The 27061-nt window shown below is 43.2% G+C and overlaps 1 protein-coding gene and 1 long non-coding RNA gene across 2 annotated transcripts in view; both read right to left on the bottom strand.

Annotated features, from left to right (window-relative positions):
- Positions 1-242: 242 nt before the first annotated feature.
- The window catches only part of LOC123834449 (uncharacterized), a 193823-nt gene continuing 167004 nt past the window's right edge, over positions 243-27061 (bottom strand). Inside the window, exon 5 of the long non-coding RNA XR_008505148.2 lies at positions 243-306. This is a non-coding gene — a long non-coding RNA (uncharacterized LOC123834449). The remainder of the gene's footprint in view (positions 307-27061) is intronic.
- TAS2R1 (taste 2 receptor member 1) lies at positions 22068-22960 on the bottom strand. Its single transcript, XM_045863599.2, is given in 2 exon segments — positions 22068-22279; positions 22282-22960. Coding segments are annotated over 2 exon segments (891 nt in total).

Below are 27061 nucleotides of genomic sequence, written 5' to 3'. Positions count from 1 at the left end.
CGGAATAACAGAGAGCAAGTGTCCTCTTCCTTTAAAGGTCTGTCCCGTGAACGTTTCCCTTTAGGCTCTGGTATAAACCACGTCATCCAGCCCTTCTCACGATTTTCCTGACCACACGTTCTTTGTGGCAGATTCTTACTTTTCATTTCTCCTGTGATGTTCCACCCTGTGTCAAGCGCAGAATGAATAATGGAAACAATGCTCACCTTTATTTTCCATGCTTGATAGAACTGTAGTGGCTTGTAGAAATTCGCATCAAAAGGTGAAGGTACGATAAGACATCCGATTTAGTAATCAAAGAGGTGGCTGAAACAAGACAGAATGTCAACTTTTTAACTAATATTGACACAGTGGTAGAATCCAACAGTGACTCAGGGTATGTTTTTAAAGCAGCCTAATGTTTTCTGCTGCATAAGATGCCAGATGAAGAAATACAAGCATTTGGAGTTTTTTGTTTCAATCAAAGCTGGAAAAGTTCAGCATGTTTTCTGAGCAAAGAGTCTTGGTGTGGTCAGAAAGAAGTCTGCAAACCCATGAGCAATTTCTCTGCAAGAACGCTGTATGACATTGCATTTCCTTCCAACAGTCGGAAGCATCAACCCAGTGATTGCACATCACAGATCTTCAGTAAATAAGGATTCAAGGGATGACCACCAGCTGGACTGCAGTACTGAATAGATTTGCTTCCTTTGGAGTCCTTGGCGGGCTTCTTTCCCATGGAATCCGCCTCCTGTTGAACTCCTATCACCCAAACATGTTAGGAAGCTGATTGCATTATTGGTCCTGTGGACCTTTTCTCCATACCTGTCTCTTCCATTGAGCTCCCAGTCCCCCATGGCCTGACCCCACTGACGGACCTGCTTAAGACAACCGACCATGCAGACTCATCATAGGTGCCTCTGGCATCTCTGTACAACATTGTCGGTGGCTCAAAACTCTTTTTATCTGCCTACTTGGGGTCACGTTATCCACCTACATTCTTCCAATAGCTCTTAATGGTTCCTAAGTGGGTTCTGCTCTTTGCTCTGTGTTTCCCAGTGTAATCCACTTCTAGCTGTGTAGTCCTCAGATCAGCCACAAAGAAATGTCCAGAATTCATTCATTTTTTTAACCAGTTGAAACCTGTATATGAATACCCATGTAGTTTATACACATTCAATATCTAACAAAAAGTTCTTGCTGTGTCCTCATGTGATGGAAGGAATGAGGGATCTCTGCGGAGCCTCTTTTATAAGGGCACTAATCACATTCATGAGGGTTCCACCTGCATGATTGATCTAAGTGCATCCAAGGGCCCCACCTCCAAGTACTATCATTTTGGGGGGTTAGGATGTCAACATATGGATTCTGGGTAGATGCATACATTCAGACTACTGCAGTCCCTTTCCTTGTGGAGGTAACATTCTGGTAGGAGAGCAGGTGAGGGGCTGGAGAATTGGTGGGGCGGAGGAAGGAGGTAGAGTTTTCTGTGAGCCCCACTTCCCCAAGGCAAAACCGAGAGGATTTGGGGTCCTAGCTCTTGGCAGTGGAATCCCCAATGTTTCCAGGCTCCATCAAGCTGGTCCTCACACACACACAGGCTCTGCTTTGGGAAGAAGCAGCCTAAGGAAGGAGGATCCAGTGGAATCCATTTCCGGTAGAGGTATCTAGCTCCTGGGGCAGCAGTACTTGCCTGGGTAGTCCCTTGACCTGGGACCCAGGGCAGCAGCAGCTGTGATAGAGCCTGGTGTCAGTGCAAACTTGTAACATGCCCAGCTCAGTGACAGCAAAGGTCCCACCATCAGGCCATTCTTGTGCATGGCGTGGGGCACAATTTCTGGAAGCAGTGAACTTATTTCTCCAGATGTCTCAAGGATACTGTGGGTCCCTCAGGCTACTCTTTCCTGCTAAATCTACCATAATTAGCTACTCTTACTTGCAACCAATCACCTGGTCTGATCCTGGTTATCCTATCCTTATTAAAACAAGCCCCAGAGTCTATATACAGTATACATAAAAGCAATGATGTACTTTTATATTTAAGAATGGAACCAAAAAAACAAAAACAAAAACAAACAGAATGGAGCTCTGATATACACACTCAGTTAGCTTAGACCTACCCTTTCCTGTTAACCACTCCATAATATTCCATGGCATTGAATCCTCCACCAAAATTTGCTTAACAAGCCCCTACTGACTTACATTTAAGAGATTTTCCTATCTTAACTCTCATATGCAAGGTAGCAGTGAAAACCCTGACACATTTGTCTTTACGAACTCACATCATGGTTTTTGTATAGGTTCCCAGAAGGAAAATTGCTGGATTATCATATATACATTTAAAAAATTTTTAATATGGGAAATGAAATTATATTTTAAAAGGTTATACTAACTCATACTCCCACTACACATGCATGAAGACACCAATTTTTCCCATTCTCTCTAGCACTTGATGTGAATGGTCTTTAGAGAGAGGGAGAGAAAGCACACAAGGGTGTGAGTGTGCGAGTGGGGGGAGGGGCAGAAGGAGAGGGAGAAGGAGAATGTGAATAGTCCTTTTAGATGTTGCCATTTTGAAAAGCAAAAGTGCATCTCATTTGAATTTGTTTTAAAAATTATTGGGGAGATTGAGTATATTTTCAAATATTTACTGGGTATTTCTATTTTTATCTGTGTTTTGCATGTTCACACCCTTTGCCTATTTTCTACTTTTTTATTAATTAGTAAAGATCACCTAATATTCTATAATATGTGTATCTATATATAACATACATGCTACACAGTATGCATTGTATTGCAAATATTTTCTCTGAGCCTCTCATTTATCATTTAATGTAATTTATGATATCTTCTACTACACCCACTACACAAAAGTTTTAATCCACACTTGCCGAAATGGTTCAACATTAGGGAATCCAGCAATATAGTTAATTATATTAATAAATAATTTGAGTAAAGAATTACCATTGGATCCTGAAAAAAATTTGATCTAATTGAGAAGAAATTGTGTGATTAAGGACTTTAAGTACAATAAAATTACTGATTAAGGACTTCTAATAAAATAAAAACTCCTTAAAATGATTTTTAAATGATACCAGAGATCATTATAAAACATGATATGAAATTGTAAAATCCTAAATGCATCCCTACAGCAGTGGGAAACAGGACAAGGCACAGGGTACTTCCCACTAAAATTCAATCTTGTTTGGGAGGTTTTAGTTAATGGGATAAGACAGAATCAAGTGAATGGTGTAAATTTTAGAAAAGAGGTGAAAACAGGACAGGACCACTTTCTGCAGATAATATGATTTTATACCTAGAAAACTCAGGAGGTTTAACTAAAAAGAAAACATCTTTGAACTCATAAAAAAAAAAAACAACAACCAACCACAGGAAGATATCATTACATAAGATAGATATTTGAAAAAGTTAAGAACTTTCCTAGATACTAGTAACAACCAATTCGCAATGAAATGGTAAAAGATTCCATTCATGACAGTTACTAAAACTTTAAGATGACTTAAAATAAATTTATCAAGGATGTCATAAGACTAGAACACATCTTTCACTATTAATATTTTACAGAAGACATAAAAGAAGGCTTTGGTAAATGAAGACATGTCATATCCCTGAATGGGAAGACTGAACATTGTAAATGCTTCTCAAATCAGTGCATAAATTTCATGCAACTCCAATCAAAATTCTAATGGTTGTTTATGTATTCTGACCTTGCTTTTAGAATTAGACAAATTGATTTTATGTTTTATATGGAAGAATAAAAGTGATAATTTCTGAGAATGTTTTGGAAAAGAGCATTATAGAGAGTTTATTTTCTAGATATTTAAATGTATGTTAAAACTACTCTAACCAAAATAATATGGCATGAGAATAGACAAATTGAGCAAAACAGAACATAGAATCCAGAAACCAAACCAAAAATACTTGAGTTTTTGATAAATGATAAATGATACTTGGACACATAGCTAACAATTTAAAAAATTTTAAAAAGGTATATATATATGCATTTATGCAAAATTATAAATGATTTAAGGATGGATTAAAAATCTAGATGAAAGTTAAAATCCATTTAATGACATAATAAGATAAAGGAGCTACCTATGCTTTTGTTTTTTTAACTATTGAGTGGGGAAGGTACTTCTAAGCAAGATTTATAATTCAGATGCCATACAGAAAACAAAACAAAACAACCCCATGGTCTCTTTGATTATATATTAACCCCATCACTTTACAGATTTGGATATAAAGCTTATAAGTGAGAATAAGTAATTCATCCAATCTCACTTAATTTTGTGGAGGTAAGAGAATAAAGGGTTACTCAGGTGATCAGAATGTTTAATTGGCGTAAATTATATGCTTTTCTTTTTTCCTGTGGTTGTTAAACTTTAATGAACATAAAATTACCTGAAATTCTTGTTAAAACAGTTACATGGGCCCCCTAGTTTCTGGTTTAATAAATCAGGTTAGGGCCTGAGAATGTGCATCTCTAATAAGCTCACAGGTGATGCTCATGTTGTCAGTTGCAGCCTCAGTTAGAATAATCCTTCGCTATAAAACCTCTGTATGCAAATAATAATGGGGCTAATATATATACTAGTTTGGGTGCCTCAATAAGCACACATTTTACTCCAACTTATTTTAGGGATATACTCATGTTATAGAACAGTGAAAACTTAGGTCTAGAGATAAGTAGACAAGTACCAAGATTCAGGGTGAATCCCCTTCAGAAACAGAGCCAGCAGATCAGGCTGAGGCTACATAAAGGCAGCATGATTAAGATATTTCATGTATCAAGAAAAAGTTAAATGACATCAATGAAAAAGGCAGAAAATTCTCTTTGCCAGAAATTCTCTTCTCCATAAAATCAATGAGAAAAGTGGCAAAAATGGTCAGAATTGACTTTTTGAGAACTCTGGAAATTAACCAAAGGTGTGGAGTAATCTGAGGAGCATATTGGAGAATAACTGGCTAAATCTCAGTAAGATCAGTGACCTCTGTAGTATTTAACTTGCCCTACTCCCATCCTCTGCTCTCCAGATCTACAATAACCATGTGAAATGGAAGCCTGTGTTCCCACTGAACCTGGCAGCCACCGGAGGTAACAATACAGCTGAAGCTTTCACAAAGCCCCAGTTCCAAAGAACTTTCATTATTTGACCTCTCCCATGCTTCTGTGAAAGATCTTACTTGCAAAGCTATCCATTTTTGACCTAACTTAGAGCTGCCCAGTGCAAAGAGCCTTCTCTCCAAGGGGTATTTGTTGAAAACCATTAAGGGACATGTTTAACTTTTAATTGCCTGAGGTGGGGGATACAGTGGGGATAAACTATAGACTGGCCAAACCTAAGAGGAAAAGCCAGGCTTAGAAAAGCTCTGATGTGTTCCTGGGAATTTAGAAGGCCATGTGTATGATAGAGGCATACACATGTCCTAGGTTGTGTGCATGCTTGGGAAAAACCTGAGTAGGTCCTAAGCTTTCACCTTTGGATGACCTTGAAGCTTTGCACAAGCACGAAGGGAAGGCAAATGCAATATTGTCAACTGCCTGACTGCATGTTGAAGGATTGTCCCCAAACATGTACAGAGCCTTTGGCAAAAGCTGGGGCTTACTGACTCCAGGCATTTGAGGAAATCTCTGTCCAATCCTTAGCCAACCACTGAGCTGAGTAGAGACTTCAGTAGCCACACATGAAAAAGAACACAAGTTTTTTTGAAGTGGAATTAGCACAGAAAAGTCATTAAACAAACAATAGCTACAACAACCAACAGCAATAACAACAAACCAGGATGAAGGCAGAGAACGATCTGATTTTCAGAGTTGCCACATTATATTAAGTGTCTGATTTTCAACATAAAAGATTATGGAACTTGCAAAGAAACAAGAAAGTATGGCCCATACACAGAGGGGGGAAAAGCGATCAATAGACATTATCTCTGAGGAAGATCAGACATCAGGCTTAATGGTCAAAGACTTTAAATAAATTATTTAAATAAGTTCAAAGATCTAAAGAAGACCATACGTAAGGAACTAAAAGAACGTAGTATGCTTCATCAAATAGAGAATATTAACAAATAGAAATAAATTTTTAAAAATCAAATAGAGGGGCGCCTGGGTGGCTCAGTCGTTAAGCGTCTGCCTTCGGCTCAGGTCATGATCCCAGGGTCCTGGGATCGAGCCCCGCATCGGGCTCCCTGCTCCGCGGGAAGCCTGCTTCTCCCTCTCCCACTCCCCCTGCTTGTGTTCCCTCTCTCACTGTGTCTCTCTCTGTCAAATAAATAAATAAAATCTTAAAAAAAAATCAAATAGAAATTCTGCAGTTCAAAAGTATAATAACTAGTGAAAAATTCACTAGAGAGCTCAACAGCAGATCTGAGCAGATAGAAGAAAGAATAAATGAACTTGAAGCTAACCAATTGAGATGATCCAGTCTGAGAAACAGAAAGAGGAGAAAAAAATGAAGAAAAATGAACAGAGTCTCAGAAACCTCTGGAACACAGTCAAGATTCTCAACATATGAATAATGGGAATCTCCAAAGAAGTGGAGAGAGAGGAAGGGGCAGAAAAGATATTTGAAGTAATAATGGCCTAAAACTCCCAAAAATCTACACATCCAGGTAGCTCCATGCTTTCCAAGTAGGATAAACTCAAGAGATCCACACATCCACATCATCATCAAACTGTCAAAAACCACGGACCAAGAGAGAATTTTGAAAGCAGCCAGAAAGAAGTGACTGATTTTGTATAGGTGATCCTCATTTAGATTGATGGCTGATTTCTCACCAGAAACCATGAATGCCAGAAGTCAATGGTATGACATATTCAAAGCCATGAAGGAAAAAAAAACTGCCAACAATGAATTCTATACCTGGCAAAACTATCCTTCAGAAATGAAGGAGAAACTAATATATTCTCATATCTTATTTTATTTTTTTAAGATCTATCTATTTGAGAGAGAGAGAGAGAGTGCATGAGCAGGAAGGGTAGAGGGAGAGAGAGAATCTTGAGCAGACTCCCTGCTGAGCACAGAGCCCAACACGGGGCTTGATCTCACAACCCTGAGATTGTGACCTGAGCTGAAACCAAGAGTCGGACACTTAACTGAATGTGTCGCCCATATTTTAAAAATTGGAGATAATTTGTCTCTAACAGACCTACCCCACAAAAAAATACTAAACAGAGCTCTTCAGACCAAAATGAAGGGCTACTAGGCAGCAATGTGAATCTAGAAATAAAGAGCACTAATAAAAGTAAAAATGTGTGTAAATATAAGACAGTGTAAACATATGTTTTGCTTATAACTTTTTCTCTTATCTAATTTAAATGACAGCAGCATAAAGAAATAATGATAAATGTGTGTTGATGGGCATGCAGCGTACAGGCATACCTTGTTTATTGCACTTTGCAGCTATTGTTGTTTTTTATAAGTTGAAAGTTTGTGGCAACCCTGAGTTGAACAAATCTTATCATGCCATTTTTCTAATCGCATTTGCTCATTTCATGTCTGTCACATTTTGGTAATCCTCATGATATTTCAAAGTTCTTCATTACTGTTATATTTGTTATGGTGGCCTGTGATCATTGATTACAACTCACTGAAAGCTCAGAAGATGGTCAGTATTTTTTAGCAAAAAAGGAATTTTTAATGAAGGTGTGTACATTTTTAAAGACATAATGCCATTACACACTAAATAGACTACAGTATAGTGTAAGCATAACTTTTATATGCACTGAGAAACCAAAAAAATTCATTTGACTCACTTTATTGCAATTCGTGTTTTATTGTGGTGGTCTGGAACCAGACCAGCAATATCTCTGAGGTGTACCTGAACCCAGACATAATTTGTGATGATAACACCACAAAAAAGCGGGAGGGAAAGGCACTGCATTAGAACAAAATCTTTCTGTACTATGGAAATTAAATTGGTATTAATCTAAGCTAGATTGCTATATATTAAGATGTAAATTGTAATCCCAGAGCAACCACAATGGAAGTAACTAAAACATGTACAGGTGAATAAATGCAAAGAGAATTAAATGGGCACCCTCAAGTATATATACTTAACATGAAAGAAGACAGTCATAGAGGAACAGAGGAACAGAATAGACATCAAACCTAAAAAAATAAACAGTAAAATGGCCAATGTAAAAACAAAGTGAACGTTCTTGTCCCTGGTACAAAGCGTGAGAGGGGGGTTGATGCAGATGACGGAGGGAGGGCCAATACCAGGACTCCAGCTGCAGTGAGGAAGCATCGGGGGGAGAACACACCTGGAAGAACACCTAGAAACAGAACCACAGCAGTCAAGCCTGTGCCAGCAAGTAGTCCCATTTGCCCCTCCTGCGGGCTCCTGAGCTGTTCCTACCCATCCCAAGGTTGGCTCCCACTCAGTGGTGGGCTTGCTGTGAGGAGAATGAGGCTTCCACTGGGCTGTGTCCTGCCCTAGGGATGCAGGGAGGATTCAGCACCTCCAGCCTAGCGGTCATCTTGACACCCTGCTGGTGGGGGATCTAGCAAAGGCCTGGAGGTGGGGAGCTGGACGTGCCACCTAGGCAGTGGCCGTGGGAGGTTATATCCCAAGAGAATGGGGGAAAGAGGTTTTGAGGGCTTAGCCTGATCCTGCACCCATGCCAGTCCTCAGAAAGACCCAGGGCCCCTGAGAGCTTCCCTTGATTCTGCACACCTCCCCAGTCCTGCTGGGAGGACCCACGGAGCAAGAAACCGGAGGGGAAGTCACCCTTTGTGGCTGTACCCCTTATCAGAGGTGGTGCCAAAAGAAGCTTTTCTAAACTATCAATAATAAAAAACAAAATTCTGTCAACCTTGCTAGAGGAAAGATGGAATTAGTTTTCTATTCTCTCTACAGAAAATGATATTACAAAATTATTTTCATAGGAGGAGGCAATAAAAGAGTGTGCCGAGAAAAAAACCCAGAGAAATGAGCATTGCAGAGAGTGGCAGGCTGTCAATTACTGTTACTACTACGAATCATGATTTCATGTTGTTTTTTTTATTTTAAGAGGTTTGCAACATTTGTCAGCTTTTTAGCATGTGTATTTGTGTGATTCTTTTGCTTGTGTCATGAATGCCTGCTATAGGAGCTTCCAGCCCCACCCCAGCCAATCCGTGCTGTCCCCACTGCTTACAGGGGCCACCAGGGAAGCTTCGGGGCAGAGCAGCATCCCAGGGTCCTGGGGTCTTCCAGTTTGTTGTTACGAGGTTGGTCAGGGCAGTCTCTCATATTTTTAAAACTTTTCCCTAGTAGGTTTTGCCTCCTTTGTGACCACTGATAAAATTCATTTCTGGTCTTTTCATTTCTACTACTGTTCCCTCTCTTTCTTTCCACCAATAAATATGGGCCAGATGTTCCTTTAGGAACCACAGATGCAGCGAAGAACAAGCCAAAGCCTCCCCCTCATGGAGCTTTTGTTCTGGTTGGGAAAAGGTAATAAACAACAACTGAATGCGTAAGTTATTATCAGGTGGTAGTTGAGGTGCTAGGAGGAAAATAAGGCTGAATTTGAGGACACAGAAGGATGGGGGAAGGTTCTGTTTCACATGGGATGATTCGGAGAGGCTTCTTCAAGGAGGTGACATTAGAGCAGAGACCTGAATACGCGAGGGAAAGAGCCAGGCTGCATTTTCTGAGCAAAAGGAAGCAAGTGCAAAGGCCCTGGGGTCGACATAGCCTTGGTATGTTAACTAGGGACAGTATGGAGGCTAATGTACTCAATGCAGACCAAGTAAGGAAAAGAGACAGAAGGAAAGAAATCAGAAAGAATTTAGAGAAGGCTCATATTTCATGGGATCTTATGAACTACAGAGAAAGTAGGGCTTTTATTCTGAATATGAAAACAAAACGATGGAGGGATTTGAACAGGAGAGCAAGAAACCAGAGTTACATATTTTTAAATAGCTGCTGGTATGCGATAGGCCTCTTTTGCTTTCAAGTCGGCTTCTGGGAACTTGATTTTGGGGTCCTATCAAAAGCCTGAAGGAGCAGGATCCCACAGGGAGCAGCTGGGCAGGAGTGAAACGGGATATGTGTGAGATAAAAATGAGAGAGAGAGAGCCCCATGAGAGTCAGGGGAATTCAGACCAAGGCCCAGCGTTGAATATAAGGCAGAAGGTCAGAAGGCAGAAAGAGAGCCATAAATAAACAAATAACATCATCTATATTACCTGATTATCTGTTTTTTGCATTTAATGTTTTACAAACATCCTCATGTGGGTCAACATAAATATTTTTAATAGACGCAGGAGTATTGCATTGCAAGGTTCAGCTGTGGTTTATGTAAACACTCTCCCAGTCATTTAGGGTTTCCCACATTTTCACTTTCATCAAAAACCCTGTCACATGGTTAGCGTGTATCAGGACAGCCTCCATAGCCCCCGAAGGGTGAGCCACCCAGCACGACATGTCACCCAGCACCACCCAGCACCACCCAGCACCACATGTCAATGAAATGAGGCTTTCTCCGTTTTCATCTGGGGCGCTGAACTCATTATTTCCTGCTACTAAGTACTTAGCCACGGGATTGCGAGGGCAGAGTGTCCACGCTGTGAACTCTCTAGGTACCTTGGCCAGCAGCTCGCTGTGCCCTTGTCAGACCCTCCTGTGTGCAGGGCTCACCCATGCTCGCCACGCTCACCAGCCCCCGCCCCGCTCTTCCATTTTGGTTCACCTGCCCGCTAGGCCACCGTGCCACCCCACTGTTGTTCCAGTTTGCATTTTGATTATAGCTTTTTCGTGCACTTTCTGGATCTTTTTGAGTCGCCTACTCCGTATCTCTTGCCTACTCTGTTGAGCACACTTGTCTTTTTCTTGTTGCTTTTGGGAGTTCTTACCTTGTTAATATTAATTGTTATATATGTTGGGATAGTTTCCTAATATTCTGATGATTATCACTGAGATGTTTTCTCTGCAGAGATATTGTAAATGTTTGTGTCATCAGCTCTATGGATTTTTTGACTTTAATGTTCTGCTCAGAAAGACCTCCCCCACCCCAAATCCCATCAATCTGCAGTTTATCTTTCTGTTGGTGAAAGCCTTATATTTACATTTTAACCCAGTGGGCTGTCTTAGTGCCAGTGGTATTCTGCTGTGGAAAAAAAAATATGTAAAACATAGTCACGTTACTCACTCTCCCTCCTTGTCACACGAACATTCTTCAGAGTCTCCAGAGCATTCACCCTGAGGCTTCACAGCTCCCATCCGATAAGGCTCAGTCCCTAAGCTCCTTTGCTGCGAGCCCTCCTCAGAGGGTAGGGTTGTCCCCAGGTCTGGAGTGGCCACAGCTGGCTTCTCAGGGAGGAGACGAACAGCCCCGCCTGCTTGGCTGGACATCTCCCTCCACGTGTCTAAAGCAATGATGGACGACCGGGCTAGAGTCGCTCTTAACTGCTGGTGGGAGCTTGTCCACACCCTCAGTGAACCCAGAAACAGACACGCAGATGTCTGGATCAGAGGAGCTGCGAATCTTTCCCTCCTGCTCTGCAGGCCTCCCCATTTGGATGGTGGCCCCACTTGGACCGACCCACTCAGATCATCAGATAGTGCCGTCTGGGATTTAAGGACAGCATGCTCCTTAAGCAGAACTACAAATCAAAGGAAGAGGTTATGCATCCACTGACTTCTTAATCCACATGCAAAGTTGCCCTTCTCTTGCAATTTGTCCCAACAGCACTGAGTTTTGTACCCACCAATTTATTAAACCCTACAACACCTGCAGATGCAGGGATGCACCATGAGCCACTGAGATGTCCTCACTTTGGGGTCCAGCAGCTGTTATTGAGAGATGACACACGATGGCTTGGAGTACGAAGCCAGAGAGGACGTGTCCTGGGGTAATTTTCAGGGAGAAAAACCAAAACAGACTGAGTTTGAATCTGGTTTGAATGACACAATTCAGTTTTATCTGGAAGGTGGTATTCACAGAAACCCAACCAATGCTCTATTATTTGATTGTAGAACAATAGTCACCGATGACTTTTAAACTATGAAATTGTTAGTCTACATATTTATGTGCCCACTTCCCTTTGTAGAGGACAAGAGCAGGTCCCTCTAGCACAGTTCTCACCCAGGGGGGATTCTGCCCTCAGGGACACTGGGCCATGTCTGCAGACCTAGCTGGATGTCACAGTGGGGAGGGGAGGTGCTGCCGGCCTCTAAAGGGCGAGGCCAGACACCCAGCTTGGCGTCCCTCAGCGCCCAGGACAGCCCCCATTGCCCTAAAGCACATATCCAGCACATATCCATAGTGTCAAAGTGGAGAGACCCAGTCTAGCACCATGAGGAAAAGGTGTCCTCCACGTCCCCTTCCAGAAAATGTTGACTGGAAACTGAGAAACCCAGAGGGGTGAAGGAAAACCGTGTGTACGGAGTGGGGGTTAGGGGGCAGGGGCCATCGATAAACAGATTGTGGGGGTGGTGGGTCCTGGGGGATCAACTCTGTTTAGAGGGCCTACACACCCCCTCATCCTGGGTCTTGTCACCCATATAATGTGACCCTAGTGTCCTCCATGCTGATGCTACAGGGGACTTTTCAGCCTGTCTGTGGGTCAGGGTGCCCAGCAGCGCCTGGGCACTAGGCTGCTGCAGTGCAGACCCTGACCTTGTCCCGTGACTCCGTCTCCATCCTCAGCTGCCTGCCCCATGGGAACGACCCACGGGCCCTGCAGGTGGCCCTCTCCACCTCCTCTCCACCTCCTTCCTCAGCTCCCTCTCTGGCCAAGCTGAACTCCAGCCGGCCCTGGACCCTCAGTCCCCTGTGTTCTTATTCTAGAAGGGCCCAGCAACACGTGGCGTTGGTCTAACCTCTTCCTGCCCAGGGCTCTTCCTCCTATCGCTGGTCTTCTGTGAAGCAAACGTTCCCTGAACCTGACCTCCATGTCCACCTTCTTGCACAGGTAGATTCTGCTTGGCTCTCCTCTGTCATCTCCGGAAGCCTGGCCTCACCCTGCACTTGGCCCTCAGCACCCCTGGGGTCAGCCTTGCTCTCCAGCGCGTTGTACCCATGACTTAGAAGCTCTGCCAGCAGGCCGGTCTCTCAGTCTCCAAGTCTCCATTTCCTCATTGGAATGGGATCAATAATACCTGCCTTAGGTCTCAGTTTTCAAAATATTAGGATCAAGCCAGTCAAGTGCACGTCATCATCATCATTATGGGTATCCTAATCTTAATTTCTAAAAAAAAAAAAAAAAAAAACCAAAAACACAAATAGGAAGACAGGGTGTAACCATTGAATACATTTGTACATTCCATCTGTGCAAATCTTATTCCAGTTAAGACTTGGAAGGACTCACACCTTAGCCTCGGGGCTCCCTGCGCCTCAGCACTGGCCGAGGGGAGCCCTCGGAGCAGGGACTGTGGGATCTCATCTCCTGAGCCTGGATGCTGACAGCTGAGGCATTGCAGGCAAATTACGTTTCCCAGGGCCCTGTTCCCGTATCTGGAAACTCAGGATGAAACTGAGGCTGCCTTTCACACTGCTGGGGCGATTTAATAAATTAACCTTTGGGACATGTGGAGCGTAGAGCCCGGCCCGTAGTAAGCCCTTACCAGGGCTCCAGCGAGGGTGGTCAGTAACAACCTCGTGGCCCCAGTGCACCCCCACCTGGGAGCCTTCCCTGCCAGCCGCAAGCTGCCCTGAGCCTTCGGCTTCTGCTCCATGTCTCAGAGCGTTTCTGTCACCTTGCAGCCTCCTACCTGGCATGCATTGACAGGCTCTGTGCTCAGGGTGGTTCAGGAGAGTCCAGTGACTTAAACGTGTCCTCTGCAGAACAGAGCAGGTGCTAGATGCCCCACAAGCTCCCTTGGAAGGTGTCTAACTCAGTGAAGTGAGGTTTATTGAGAAACATGAAAAGCTGATTAGGTTCTATGTCAGGTCACGGGAAAAAGCTTATAAAATGAAGACGAAAAGCAGAAGTTACTCCATCATTCTTTTAGAAGAGAAAGATTTTCAAATTGAAGTCTTTCTGCACCTATTAAATTAGTAAATGTAAAAAAAAATCTTAAATAGCAGTGCTGGTCAAGATATGAAAAAATCAGCAGACGCGTGCTTTGCTAACCAGCAATGCAGCAAATCCATACAATCTCCTTAAAAAGCAATTTGCCGATGCATTTTTATAGCACCGACCTGGGAATCCTATTTCTGAGAACTTTCCCTGTGAAATCATGCAAAAGGTAGGAAAAACAATAATCACAAAGATTTCTGTTAAATATTATTCATAAAAGTAGAAATGAAATCACATCCAATGCTCCCCAGATAAGGAAATAGATAAGTAGAGTACATTAGTTCATCTTTTCAACAAATATTTTCTAAATGTCTCTGTTTCTGAGCACTGTGCTATATAATAGCTCAACAGAATATTCTGTAGTTATTACAATGACCAGCAAGAAAATGCTTAACATAATAAAGGAAATGAAATTTATAAAAAATACAGCTTTGTCAGGATTATAATGATATAAAATTAAGTATTTTTATTTACAACATTTCAATGGGAACATGGGCAAATAAAAATTGCTGATTTATTAAGATGATGAATTTTGGATGATTTTCTTCTTCATCATTTGTTATTCAGTTCTACATTATTTGCAATAAGTAAGAAATCCAATTAGAAATGTAAAATTCCAGCGAAAGAATCACTGGACTTCTCTACAGCTCACACTCCTGTCAGGATGCTCTGCACTTGAGGGGCAGAAAATGCCCTGGTCTCGCTTGACCTTGGCCTTCGGAGAGCTTAGCCCCATGGGCCTCAGGCTCCTTCCCCAGGATGTCCCCACTGGCTTGTCCACACTGTTCCACTTTTTAAATTTTTGCTCTCTTTAGATATGATTTAAAACCCCAAAGAGAACACGTTGGAGAGTTACTTCACAAGAGGCCCATTCGTTCTCTTCCTGGAAAACCAAGGAGACAGGGAGTTATTCATCCTTGGGACCCTGCTGGGAACTCTTTGGGAGGCATCGCACTCAACCTGCACCTGAGAAGCAGCCCTCAGACCACAGCTGGGAGATCTGGGTGTGCAGCAGGACGAAGCCGCTGTGATTCGCAGGGGTGGAGCCCTGGAGCGTGACAAAACACAGAGCATGGACAAAATCAAAGAGTCGTTTGTTTTCAGGTGAAACTGCCCAGCTGAGCTAGCTGAACTAAACTCGGGTCACACTCATATTTGGGAGGGATGGCTATCCCCCAAAGATGCGCCTGCAGCGTGCTCCCTGAGGGCCTTCACCTCCACAGAACCTGGTCCCATCCAGGGAGGCATTTTTATTTTTAACATTCTAGAAGCATACTACCCGTAATCAGTTTACTCCCTCTGAATTAGCTACCAGTGATGGAATCGGTCTTCAAAATTCTTGACTACAGGCAATCAAGCACAACTTCGATGCCCTGAGGGGTTAGAATTTCTATTCCCTGACGGCTTTCCCCAAGCACCCAGTCAGTACCCATTAAAGGGAGAAAGGAAGAAAGAGTCACAGGAAGAAAGAGTGAAACCTACTGCTTAGGTTTATTTGTGTTTCACCTTTGAGATGAAAATCCAACTAACCTTTTTTTTTAAATTTATTTAAAATCAATTAATTACCATATAGTATATTGTTAGTTTCAGGGGTAGAGTTTTTCTTCAGTTGCATGTAACACCTGGGGCTCCTCACATCATGTGCCCTCCTTTACGTCCCTCCCCCAGTTACCCCAGCCCCCACCTCCCGCCCCTCCAGCAACCCTCATTTTGTTTCCTAGCGTTAAAGAGTGTCTTACGGTTTGTCTCCCTCTCTGATTTCTTATTTCATTTCTCCTTCCCTTCCCCTATGTTCATCTGTTTTGTTTATTAAATTCCACAGACTAACCTCTTTTTAAGGAAGATGTCAAAGGACTTGGGTTCTCCCAGCTCTATTCCAACAACCACCGCACATTCTTAGGTCTGGTGGCCCGTAACGTGCCTTGCGGGCTCTGAAGGGAGGAGCCCATGTTTGAACGGTAATGATCTATTTAGATTCTAAAGGTATCTAGGTCCATAATGTTTACCTTTGAGGCTGAGCGCAAGCAGATTCTCATAGGGAAGGTGACTGAGGATTTACTGGTGAGTGAATTCCCAGTGGAGACGGGCACCTGCGTTTGCCGGTGATCGGCACCAGGACATGGCTGTCCTAGGACACCCAGCCTCTGCCTCTTTCCTTTTTTTTTTTTTTTAAAGATTTTATTCATTTGAAAGAGAGAGAGAGAGAGCGTACACACGAGCGGGGAGGGAGGGGCAGAGGGAGAAGCAGACTCCCCGCTGAGCAGGGAGCCAGACCTGGGACTGATCCCAGGACCCTGAGATCATGGTCTGAGCCTAAGGCAGCCACTTAACCGACTAAGCCACCCAGGCGCCCCTGCCTCTTTCCTTTTATGATAGATTTTTTTTTATTGTGGTAATATACATAACATTTTCCATTTTAAGTGTACAATTCAGTGACACTAAGTACTTTCACAATGTTGTATAACCACTGCTATCTGTTTTCAGAACTTTATAATCATCCCAAGCAGAAATTCTGTCCCCATGAACCCCCTCAGCCTCTCGTATCCTCTGTTCTACTTTCTGTCTCTATAAATTCTCCTTCTCTAGGTGCCTCATATAATCAGATTCATACAGTATTGATCCTTTTGTGTCTGTCATCTTTCACTTAACGATATTTTCAGGGTTCACCCATGATGTACCACGTGTCAGGACTTTATTCCTTTTTATGTCTGAATAATGCACCATTGTATGGACATACATTTCATATACCTGTTCATCTATTGCTTGACACTTGGGTGATTTCCACTCTTTAGATATTAGGAATAACGCCGCTCTGAATATTGGTACGCAGATGTCTGCTCAAGTCTCTGTGTTCAATCCCTTGACTATATACCCTGGAGTGGAATTGCTGGGTCACGTGATAATTCCATGTTCAACTTTTTGAGGAAATACCAAGCTGTTTTGCACAGCAGAGTCACCATTACCCAGAATTTGGCCACCCAACTTCTTATTGTTCTTATTCCCAGATAGTTGCAGCCTTCCCTGAGGGGATGTCCTGCTCTCCCTTCTTTCTATGGGGTTGGGCCCCTTGGCCATTGGAGTAGATATGGCAGAATTTTAGAACCATGGTGTGGCTCCCCAGTCTTTGTTCCTTGCCCTCTGCCTCAAGAACAGCATGTTCTTTCTTCCCCCTCCGAGCCCTCTGATTGTTTGATCGATGATGAACATGAAATGTAGGAAACTGCCGTTTCTGCAGGTCAAAAATGGTCACGTGTCAGCAAGTGTATACGGTTTAACAACTGAAAACACTAGTAGCAACAAGGCATTGATTCTACTAGCTCGTCGATTCCTCTCGGAAACCTTGGAATTATTCACACCCCCACTTCAAAGATGGGGAAGCATGATGTGCAGGTTTTTAAAACCACCCAGCTCATTGATGGTGGATCTAGATTCCACATCAAGCTTCAGTTGTGACCCTCTGTTGTTCAACATGCTCCTTCCCAGGGTGCTCTCCTCTTCTCTCAGGTGCTGTTGCATATTCTTTGTGCAAGTACGGACCGCAGTCCCCGTGACTTGGGAGTTACATCGTTAGAGCTCACAGTTATGTACCTGGAACTTTGTTAAGTGTGTGGTATCCATCCTTTTAATCCCCATTTCACAGATCAAGGAAGAGAGGATCAGTTCATTACTATGCTTACTGCATTGCACAGAAGTTGCTTAAATGACCAAAATAGCAGGTGCGGTTTTAGCAAGAACAGGGAAAACCAGGATATCAGCCTTGAAACGCAGTGGTTTGGCTTGTGTATGGACGAATTACCTCTCTTTATACAGTATTATACAAATCCACTTAGGTTTCCGAATCTAAATATTATGCTCAAGGTTTCCTCTCTCCTTCCATAGAGCCTGTTTTCCGGATCTATCATCAACCAGTGCCATTAAGAACATCATGCCTCCATGATCAAAGGCGCAAGTCCCTATTTCAAGAATTCTGAGCATTAGAGCAGACAAGCAGCGGTGAATGTGCTGGAGAATATCTATCATGAAACTGAGCTTCCTGGCCATATCTGGTCAATGTCCTCTGGAAGCAAACTGCCTAGGTTCTAAGTGGAGTAAAAAATTAATTTACAATCACAAGTCATCTGCTTTCTAAATGAGTGGGTTTACTGCCAGAGGGCAATCCATATATTTAGTAAAGTAATATCCTATCCCACTATTAGCCACTTATTTATTTTCCAAATCCTTTTCCACCTGCTTAGTTTCAAAAGAATCTGGTTTCCCCGGTGGTTCTAGAATTTAGGACCTCCAGAGCATGCCTACCAAGTGCTGAGCCCAGTTTAGCTACAGGACCTCAGAAATTCTCCAATTCAAATTCTACCCAGCTATATATCAGCAGGTACTTACATGCATTACTCACACAAATCTCTGAGAAGAAAGTTTAGTTATAAGAAGCTGAAGATTTCACTTAGGAATGTGCATTCCAGCCTCAAAAATAGAGAGTCACAATGTATTTCTTTTCTCAAGAATGTTGAGGTTTACACAAAATGAATTCTCGGTCATCATTTAAAAAATGGCCATATTTTCAGACATTTAAGTGGATATTTTATTTAATATTATGTTATGTTGATGATCTTGGTTGATGGAGAACTGTTTAAAAGAGAAACTAATAAAACGCCAAAAAAAGAGGAAACCCACACTTCATTGATTTGAATATGTTTTAGATTATAGGATAAAATCACCAACTCCTGACCCCCAGCCAAAATGATGAAGTAGATCCAGATGTCACAGATATGAAGCCAAATGTCCACATCACATCTTAAACACAACCAGTATTTAATCCTGTGAAGGTACGGAGTGATAGCTCAGGTACATGAGTGTATCAAGGAAAGGGAGGGAGATGTTGGCTTGATATAGAAAGGTAGTGAAGCAAGTGTCCACCAGCGCTCTGAATTTATGTGGACCCTCCCCCAAAGCTTAATATTTTCAGCTCGTTGAGACAGATTTCCCCAGTACCTACCCATTCCCCTGGCATTAAGTTTTCAGAAGACAGTCTGCAATTACCGGGTGGCAAAATAATACTTTTTAAAATGAGAATAGACCATTGATACTAAGTTTGTGTTGACACCATCTCTACTCTGATTTCCAAACTCATATGCTAGCAAGACACTTTTTCAAACATGTGGGGGCTCCCTGCCCCTGTCGTTTGGAGCTTTCTCCAGTAATGGGTGCCATCTCTTTGTAACAACTATTGGCCTGTTGATTGCCAGAGTCGATTTGGATGATCTGCCCAGTTTCTTTCTCTCTTGGATATTTTTGACTACCTGTCCCCCTTGTTACCCAAAGAGATGTAGGTCTCTATGGACAAAAGTTATGGCAACCATATTTCCCAAGCCTAGGATGGGAATATTCATAGTCTGGCGAGTACAACTATACTTCAGCATATGACAGCCCATAAGATCTTTCTGGAACGGGTGGTCATCAGCCTGAAGACCGGTAGATATTAAATGTTAATGTGCCCCCAGCACTTCCAGGTCCAGATTATTCTACCTTCAAGCAGTTATTATATTTGAATGAGTGACCGAGGGTTTAAAAGGCATTTGCAATTTGTGAGACTTTTAAAACCGTTGTGTTTATTTTTTGAATATTCAAATTGCTATAGCATTTATACTTTAAAAAAATGTATTAATAGAAGCACCTAGATTTAGCCTTTTCAGTCGGCCACCATGTTTAGTCACTGGAAGCCACGAAGAATCCCCGTAGCATGGGTGCTAAAGGAGTCAATGTCAGAAAGGGCAGTGGGACATGATGCAGCAAGTCTTGCATTCTGGTTTGGGGCCATTTACCGAAACCCTATCTGAAATGGAATGGGGTACTGTCCTGGCTCCCTTCTCAGTAAGAGCCTGCCTGGTGGCCCATCCTCCTTCGTCCTTGACTGAACAAGGATGCCAGATCTCCTCCAAATGGGGGACCACAGGCAGGGGATAAAGAGTGCACAGCACCGTGCCTTGTGGTTAGCAGCTTTCTGGCCTGACCCGTGGGCATGTGACCCCCGGCCAAGCCAGCCAAGGCTCCCAGGGGCCACAATGGCCAGTCCATCCCTACAGATGCGGGCTAGGGTAGAGGAAGAATCTACATCACCACAGAGGTTAAGTCCATGCTACTCCAGGCTAGATGGGCAAGACAAAAGCAATCCATCCAGGCTGAAGAATCCAGACAAGGGCGGCTAGAGAGAGACCAAAGGCTGGGTCTGTTTCGCTTTTCCAATGGAGTAATCAGGGTCCTACACAATATCCATCAATGTGATAGCTAGGCAACATTTCTGGAAGAACTATCTCGAGGAAAGTAGACTGTGAAAATGTTTCCAGAATAGTTTTCTCTAGCCTGCCTTCTCTTCTTTAGAACTCCTTGCTAACGCTTAGGTATACCAACAGTCGTAGCTTAATATTCATCTCATTAGCTAACATTATTGAAGCAGAATTTGCATGAAATGGAATCGGAATTTGGTATCTGAGAAAAAAAACACACAAGTTGTATATTTACGAGTTTCTTCTTGAATGTCTGAAATCGCTCTCCCACTCTCTCTCTATCCACCTGCTGGTATACACACCAGGATTCAAAGAGCCGGCATCTGAACTTGAGAAAATAAAAGTAACTCTTCACTGTCCCTTTTCAAAGCAGGAACAATGATCACCTGCAGCACACAACCACTGTTCCCAGAGCTGGCTGCCTGTGCGCACAGTTAGTTATAAAACTCTCCACCTACTGGGACGAAGGAAAATGAGATAGCAGGAAGATGGAGGCTGTTAGTTTGCTCCTTGGTGAATGAAGGATAGGATGCATGGAAAGAGGAAGAATAGCCTCAGATCTCAGTTCCCACACCCACGAAGATAAATGCTTTCCTGCATCTTCTGAAGCAAAGACCTCTGTTAGTTTGGTGCAACCAAGCCTGTGTGTGTTGGGCTAGTAAACCACCATTGGAATCTACATCCCTGGCAATTGGCAAACCCAAACCTAAACAGGTTTTCCATCATCACACGTGAACTGCAAGCTCTAGCCAAACTGAGGAACATCTTTCACTTCACTGGAAGCAAAAGGGTTCTGAAGCTGTTTTAGAAATACATATATATCTTAGCATCTAAAATCATCACTCAAATAGAAAATGCATCTGTGACTTGAAACAGATGGAGACACCCCCAGCCCACCCACCTACTGATGTTGCTTCGTTGGGAAGACAGGCAATGTGGTAGGAGTTCTAGTTTGTTACCATCAGTTGAAAAGGTCCCAAAGCCCAGCACACAAATGCAAAATGAAACATCTTTGCAAGCTATTTTCTGGACTGTGTGCCCAATTAGGGGAAATGGAAAATCCAGCCCTGGATTCCTCTTCCATCTGCCTTTTTTTTTTTTTTTTTTTTTTTTTAGCAGTTGATGGGACATGTCAACATGGCATCTAGCATCTCAGCTGTGTGGAGTCAGTGAGCAAGCTTACACAGATAGAGAAAGCCGGCTTGTCCTCAGCTTCCTCTCAGATCTGATGAGGAAGAATGGTTCCATTGTCCGTGACTCTAACAAACAGAGCAAAAATAATCTGCAAATAGACAAGAAAGGAGCAGCAGTCCTGTCAGGATAGATCGTCTAAGATGAGGTGTCAGACACCCAGGGATCCCATGGGATTCATGCATCCTTTGGACATCATGACTTCAAACATCTTCTTTTTCTTTAAACTTTTTGTTTTGAGATCATTGTTGATTCACATGCACTTGTGAGAAATAATACAGATAGATCCCTGTACCATTTACCCAGTCTTTCCCAGTGAGGAAACGTCTTGCAAGCCGATGGTATAATATCACAACCGGGATAATGACATTGATGGAATCCACCCCTGTGTGTTGTGCTCTGCAAATCAATTTAACCCTTTGAAAAAAGATCAAATCCATAAAAATACCTCAGGTTGGACAAGCGGTCTTTAGATGACATTTCATGTATTTATGCGCAGACAGCTTTGTTTGACCGACGGAGGGGTGGCGGGTAGTGTTAACGCCTGGAACCGTGGGTTCTTCCAACAGTTCAAAGTTCTCTTTCACTGGCAGCACTTCCCATGGAGGAGGAGCTTCCTTGCATTCTGCTTCAGTTAAGGATTTCCTAAAATTAAGATCATAGAGTGTCCAGAGGGATATGACCCAAACGCCCAGATACAGAACAGAAACATGAGGCTCCTGAGCTTAAAAATCTGTGAAGAGAGCAAAGCAGCTGTCATGCAGTGGGAGAGGCAGAGGACCAGGAAGGACAGACAGACAGAAGCGACCTCACATGGACAGCTGTGCTAGGGACCCTGATGCCCATCGCCGCGTTTCTCATCTGCCAGGTGTGTCTCCCCAGGGAAAACATCAAGAGCAGGGCAGAAGCAAGGAAGATAAATAACGGCGATAATAACCTCACAAGAAAGACGATCTGTAAAGCAGATGTTTCTTTGATTTGAGTTGTTGCGTTGGAGGAGAAAAAGCCCAACAAGAGTTGTTGGGAAAGAACCCATGTATATTTGTTGTAGAAAATAGAGGGGATGGATGCATACAGCAGGGACCTGAGGATCAGCCATGGCACCAACTTCGATATCCTCATCTTCAACCAGAAGAAGAGTGGGTGAGCTACGGGGGCAATCCTGGCGCAGTAGAAAACACAGAGCCACGAGGCAAACCAAAGTCCCAATTCATTTACAAACATGAAAATTACAAAATTCTCAACAAGTAGAGGGACTTCAATCAAAGAGACATTAGCCCGATTAATGTAGATGACTGACTGCAGACAAATCCTGGAAATCCCCAGGCAGGAAAGAAGGAGAGCCAATGGAATCATCTTTCTCTGCTTGGTCAACTCAGTGCCATTCACAACCACAATGATGCCGTTTGCTAAAACCCCGATGAGAAATTGTAACACTGCAAAAAGAAAATGGATAATAAGGTAAAACTCTAGCATTTTGGGAAGAAAAAAAATCAGTTACTTTAAAAATTGATGTATTTATAGATTTTTGGACAGTTTAGAGTATTCGAGCTTTCTGTTTTTCTTCAGCTAGACTAGAAGCCCTTTGGGGACCGTGCCTCTGACGACAAAAGCAGTGAAAGAGGAAGGTGGTGTACATTTGTTTATATCACCGTTTTCTCCAGTTTGGTTCCAAGGCAGTCAAATAAGAAAGAGATACCCCAGCAACGATTTGCTTCTTGGTGACAGCTTTTGCATTTTCCAGGTCTACTTAGCTTCCAACGTCATCACAAGCAAATGGTGGAACCAGACACCTTCAGGGCTGGGAGAAGGGCTCCTTCACTACATAATCAGTGGACGCTCCTCAAACCTTCATCCCCACCATGGAGATTGAGTGCTGCCTGTAGGTGTAATTCTACTTAATGTCAGTGAGGCATTCTTTAAAAAGACATGTCTTTGAAATGATCACTTCTGCTGTGACTGCATAGAATGGTCAGCAACATAGGACTGCTGAGTAGTAGTTATCCAATATGCAATAATTCAGCGATTCAAGACCACCGAAAGTTTTAAAGCAGTTATGTAATAAAATATATCTGATAAACAGAGAGGGTCACAAAAGATAGAGACAAAGGAATTAAGCTTGCATATACATGGATACAATCGGTCCAAAGCCTAAAGGAAGCCAAAGCCGCTGAGAGAATCACTTAGCACCATTCATACCTGTAACCATATGTGGGATGATACAGGCTTTGAAAGCTTTTTCCTGTTGTTTTCTCAATACTATGAGATTTTTATGACATGAGCTGGTTGTTCCAGGGGAAAAGTAAAAAAAAAAAAAAGAGTACCTGATTCACTTTGTTGTTATACTTGTCTAACAGACTATTTTTGGAAAACTTAAATTGGAATCTATTAACATGTATGCTGTGCCAGGTGTTAAACTAAACCAGGTTTTCTCAGTCTCCACACTGTTGCCATTTGGGGTTGGATAATTCTTTGGGGGAGGGGGGATGTCCTGTGTGCTGTGAGATGTCCATCATCCCTGGCCTCGACCCACTAGATGTCGGTAGCACACCCCACTCTTCTGCTGCGCCAGCCAACAGTGCTCCCAGACATTGCCAAATGCTCCCTGAGTGGCAAAACTATCTCTGGTCGAACACCATTATCCCAGCTGTTGGAAGGATAAAGGTGAATGGAACGTGGTTTTTGTCCTCAAGATGCTCAGAGACTAAGGGCCAGCCACATGTACAGAGTGACATAAAACCACGTTAGGTTTTTGGACGATTCACTACCAGAGCGCAAAGTGGGGAACAATTTTTTTTTTTTTAAAGATTTTATTTATTTATTTGAGACAGAGAGAATGAGAGAGAGAGAGCACATGAGAGGGGGGAGGGTCAGAGGGAGAAGCAGGCTCCCTGCCAAGCAGGGAGCCCGATGCGGGACTCGATCCAGGGACTCCAGGATCATGACCTGAGCCGAAAGCAGTCGCTTAGCTAACTGAGCCACCCAGGCGCCCGCAAAGTGGGGAACAATTTATTACACATCGGGGGGAATTGAAGCTTTTCCAGCTTAGCATGTGACCATACTGTTCCCTGCAGAACGCCCCTCCCCCCGCAGTGAGGCATGTCCTTATGGAAACATTTTACTTTGTCCAAAGGTGCCTTAAAGGATACTTAGAATGAATCTTCCTATTAGAAAACTGGGGAAGAAACCATATGAAAACATTAGCGGTGAGAATAAATCTCTACGTTACTCTATCATTCTTCCCCGAATATGTAATGTCTGTGCAGTGTGGGACTCTACTTTGTTCTTGTCTCACCTTCAATGAGATGAAGGGGACGAGCAGGACCATCATGAAAGAGATACCGAGGGAGGCAGTTCGTGAGTGGATTCTATCAAAAAAATCCAGATTCGAGCATGACAATCAGGGTCAATCTTGTTCCTCTCCCTCAGGTGGAAAGAAAAAAGTACTTAAAAAGTGCTTTGGGGTTTTACATTCTGCAGGCTGGAAAAGCAAAACAGAAGGGCCTCCACCTAGGGAATGATGAAGCCAGGAACTCTCGCGAGAGCAGCAGCGACTCCTTCCCTGGTTCTCCATCAGCCCCGCACTTGCACCCATCACCTGGGGGCCTGGGACGCTCTGCTCTGTGAGGGCCTCTCTGGGTTTCCTCCTCATCCCCGGCCCCATTCATTCCTTTAGTGTTTGGCATATGGTGCTTCTGTGAAGTAGAGCCAAAGCCGGTTACATAAAGCTTTTCACAGCAAAGGAAAAGAGAAGTAAATGTTCCAAAGTCACCTTGAAAGGGAATTTTTGTTTTCTGTCTGTTCCTGGAGACATCAGACCCCAGGCTCGCCGTCTAGCTCTTGCCTGTTGCCTCAGTACTGTCACGACGTTGACGTACTGAGCCCTTCAGCATGGCCTGGGCCCTTCGCTCTTGCAGAAAAGTCATGGTGACACAAGGCTGAAAGTGGACAAGATGTGATTCTGGGTCTAAAACCGCAGTCCAGTCTTCCAGCATTGACAGCAAAAGGGCAGAGAGAATGCATGGCACACCAAAGACTGAAAGGAAATAACTCTGTCCACTTGTGTTTATTAACTGCTGCTTGTCTTTTGGGTTCAAGCAACTTGAGGGGATATGTGGTTCTCAAATACTCTATTATAGTGTTTGTTACAACTAGCTTGGGGAGGAGAGGCACTCCTTCACAGAGAACTTTCGTTCACGTAGGTCTTCTGATGCAGAAATCCCAGGGAGGAAAAAATAAAAATTCATGAGGCTTAAGCGACATTTTTTTTTTCACGAAATAATTTCCATCATCAGCCTCTTCAGTGAGTACACACAAAGGCTGCCGACAAGGGCCACCACGCCGCCCTTCTGACACGGGAGGAAGGCAGAATACGACGTCTGTTCCTAGGAGAGCAGCATGTGTGGTTGCTAAGTCGATGCCCCATTCAACCCCCGACGGGGGCGTGGCGGGGGCGGCTGTGTGTCGCTGGTGGTGTGAGCCCTGCGAGGTGGTGTTCCCTGGCCTTCCCCCTAGATTCCACCACCCAATCAAGATAACCCACAGCCTCGGCCAGGCTCTTGTGCTAAGCCTGAGTGAGCCAAGTATTTTAATGAGCCATCCAACAGACCAACGAAAGAGAAAAAGGTCCTAAATCCAGAACCCCTTTGCGTCTTTTGAGCAGTTTGTTTCGGTGAGAAGGACACGTCAGAGAATTTCTGGGTCTGAGATGAAAAACGTACATGTCTGGCCTCACCTGTCAGTCATCGGCTCGGAATGGTGACAGTTTGACACGGACAAATGTCTTGGAACAGATGGAGCCAGTCCCGAGGTGGAGAAATTCACATGATGATTACCCCGTATTACCCTGATTAAATCCGCTCACTCGCACTCATCTGTAATGAGCAATCATTAAAGGAGACAACACTAAATATTCTCGAGGTAACTGACAGGCGGAAGGAGTTGCTTATTTATATTCAAATCATTCAGTGCCTCAAAAGCAAGTGCAAGGTTTTCACAGGCACTTAGATTGACAGTGGCGAGCTTTTCACCAGGTAGAAGGCTGCAATGATCATCTTTCTGCTTTCCAGTGGCACCCGGACATTTACTTTGAGATTAGAGCCATCATGAAAGTGAGTGATAGTTTTAATACCTTTCCCAAGTGGCTCTTCCCACTTGGTTATCGAGGGAACAATTCCTGCTTTAAGGATCATGTGCATGTATTAATATTATTGCATATTTAATAAGATCGTTCGAATAAGAGAGAGATAGACCCTGAGCAGACCAGTGCAGACACCCTTGCAGAATCTTCCCTGAAACAGAGCTCAGGCCCGGGGAAGCGTATGCGGAATTTATCACATCTCAAATTGACAGCCTTTTGGTTTGAAAAAGCTCCAGACTCTTTCAGACTAATCATTCTTTAAATCCGTTCATTTGTTTCTCTCCACTTGAATTTGCAGCTGATCTTTCGGACTACAATTTTTGTCTTTGCTATTCAGGTCACTCCCATTTACTTGTCCCTTCTCTTTCTCTGTGAGTCCTGGTAATGTATTTCTAGGCTTTTCTTTACTCTTCTCAATATGCTGAAATTTATGTACA

Source organism: Mirounga angustirostris, unplaced genomic scaffold (assembly GCF_029215605.1).
Source record: "Mirounga angustirostris isolate CCGP_5_RB_7025 unplaced genomic scaffold, mMirAng1.0.hap1 SCAF_7, whole genome shotgun sequence".
NCBI classification, from domain to species: Eukaryota; Metazoa; Chordata; class Mammalia; order Carnivora; family Phocidae; genus Mirounga; species Mirounga angustirostris.
The sequence above is the reverse complement of the archived record's forward strand: the minus strand, read 5'-3'. Positions and strand labels throughout refer to the sequence as shown.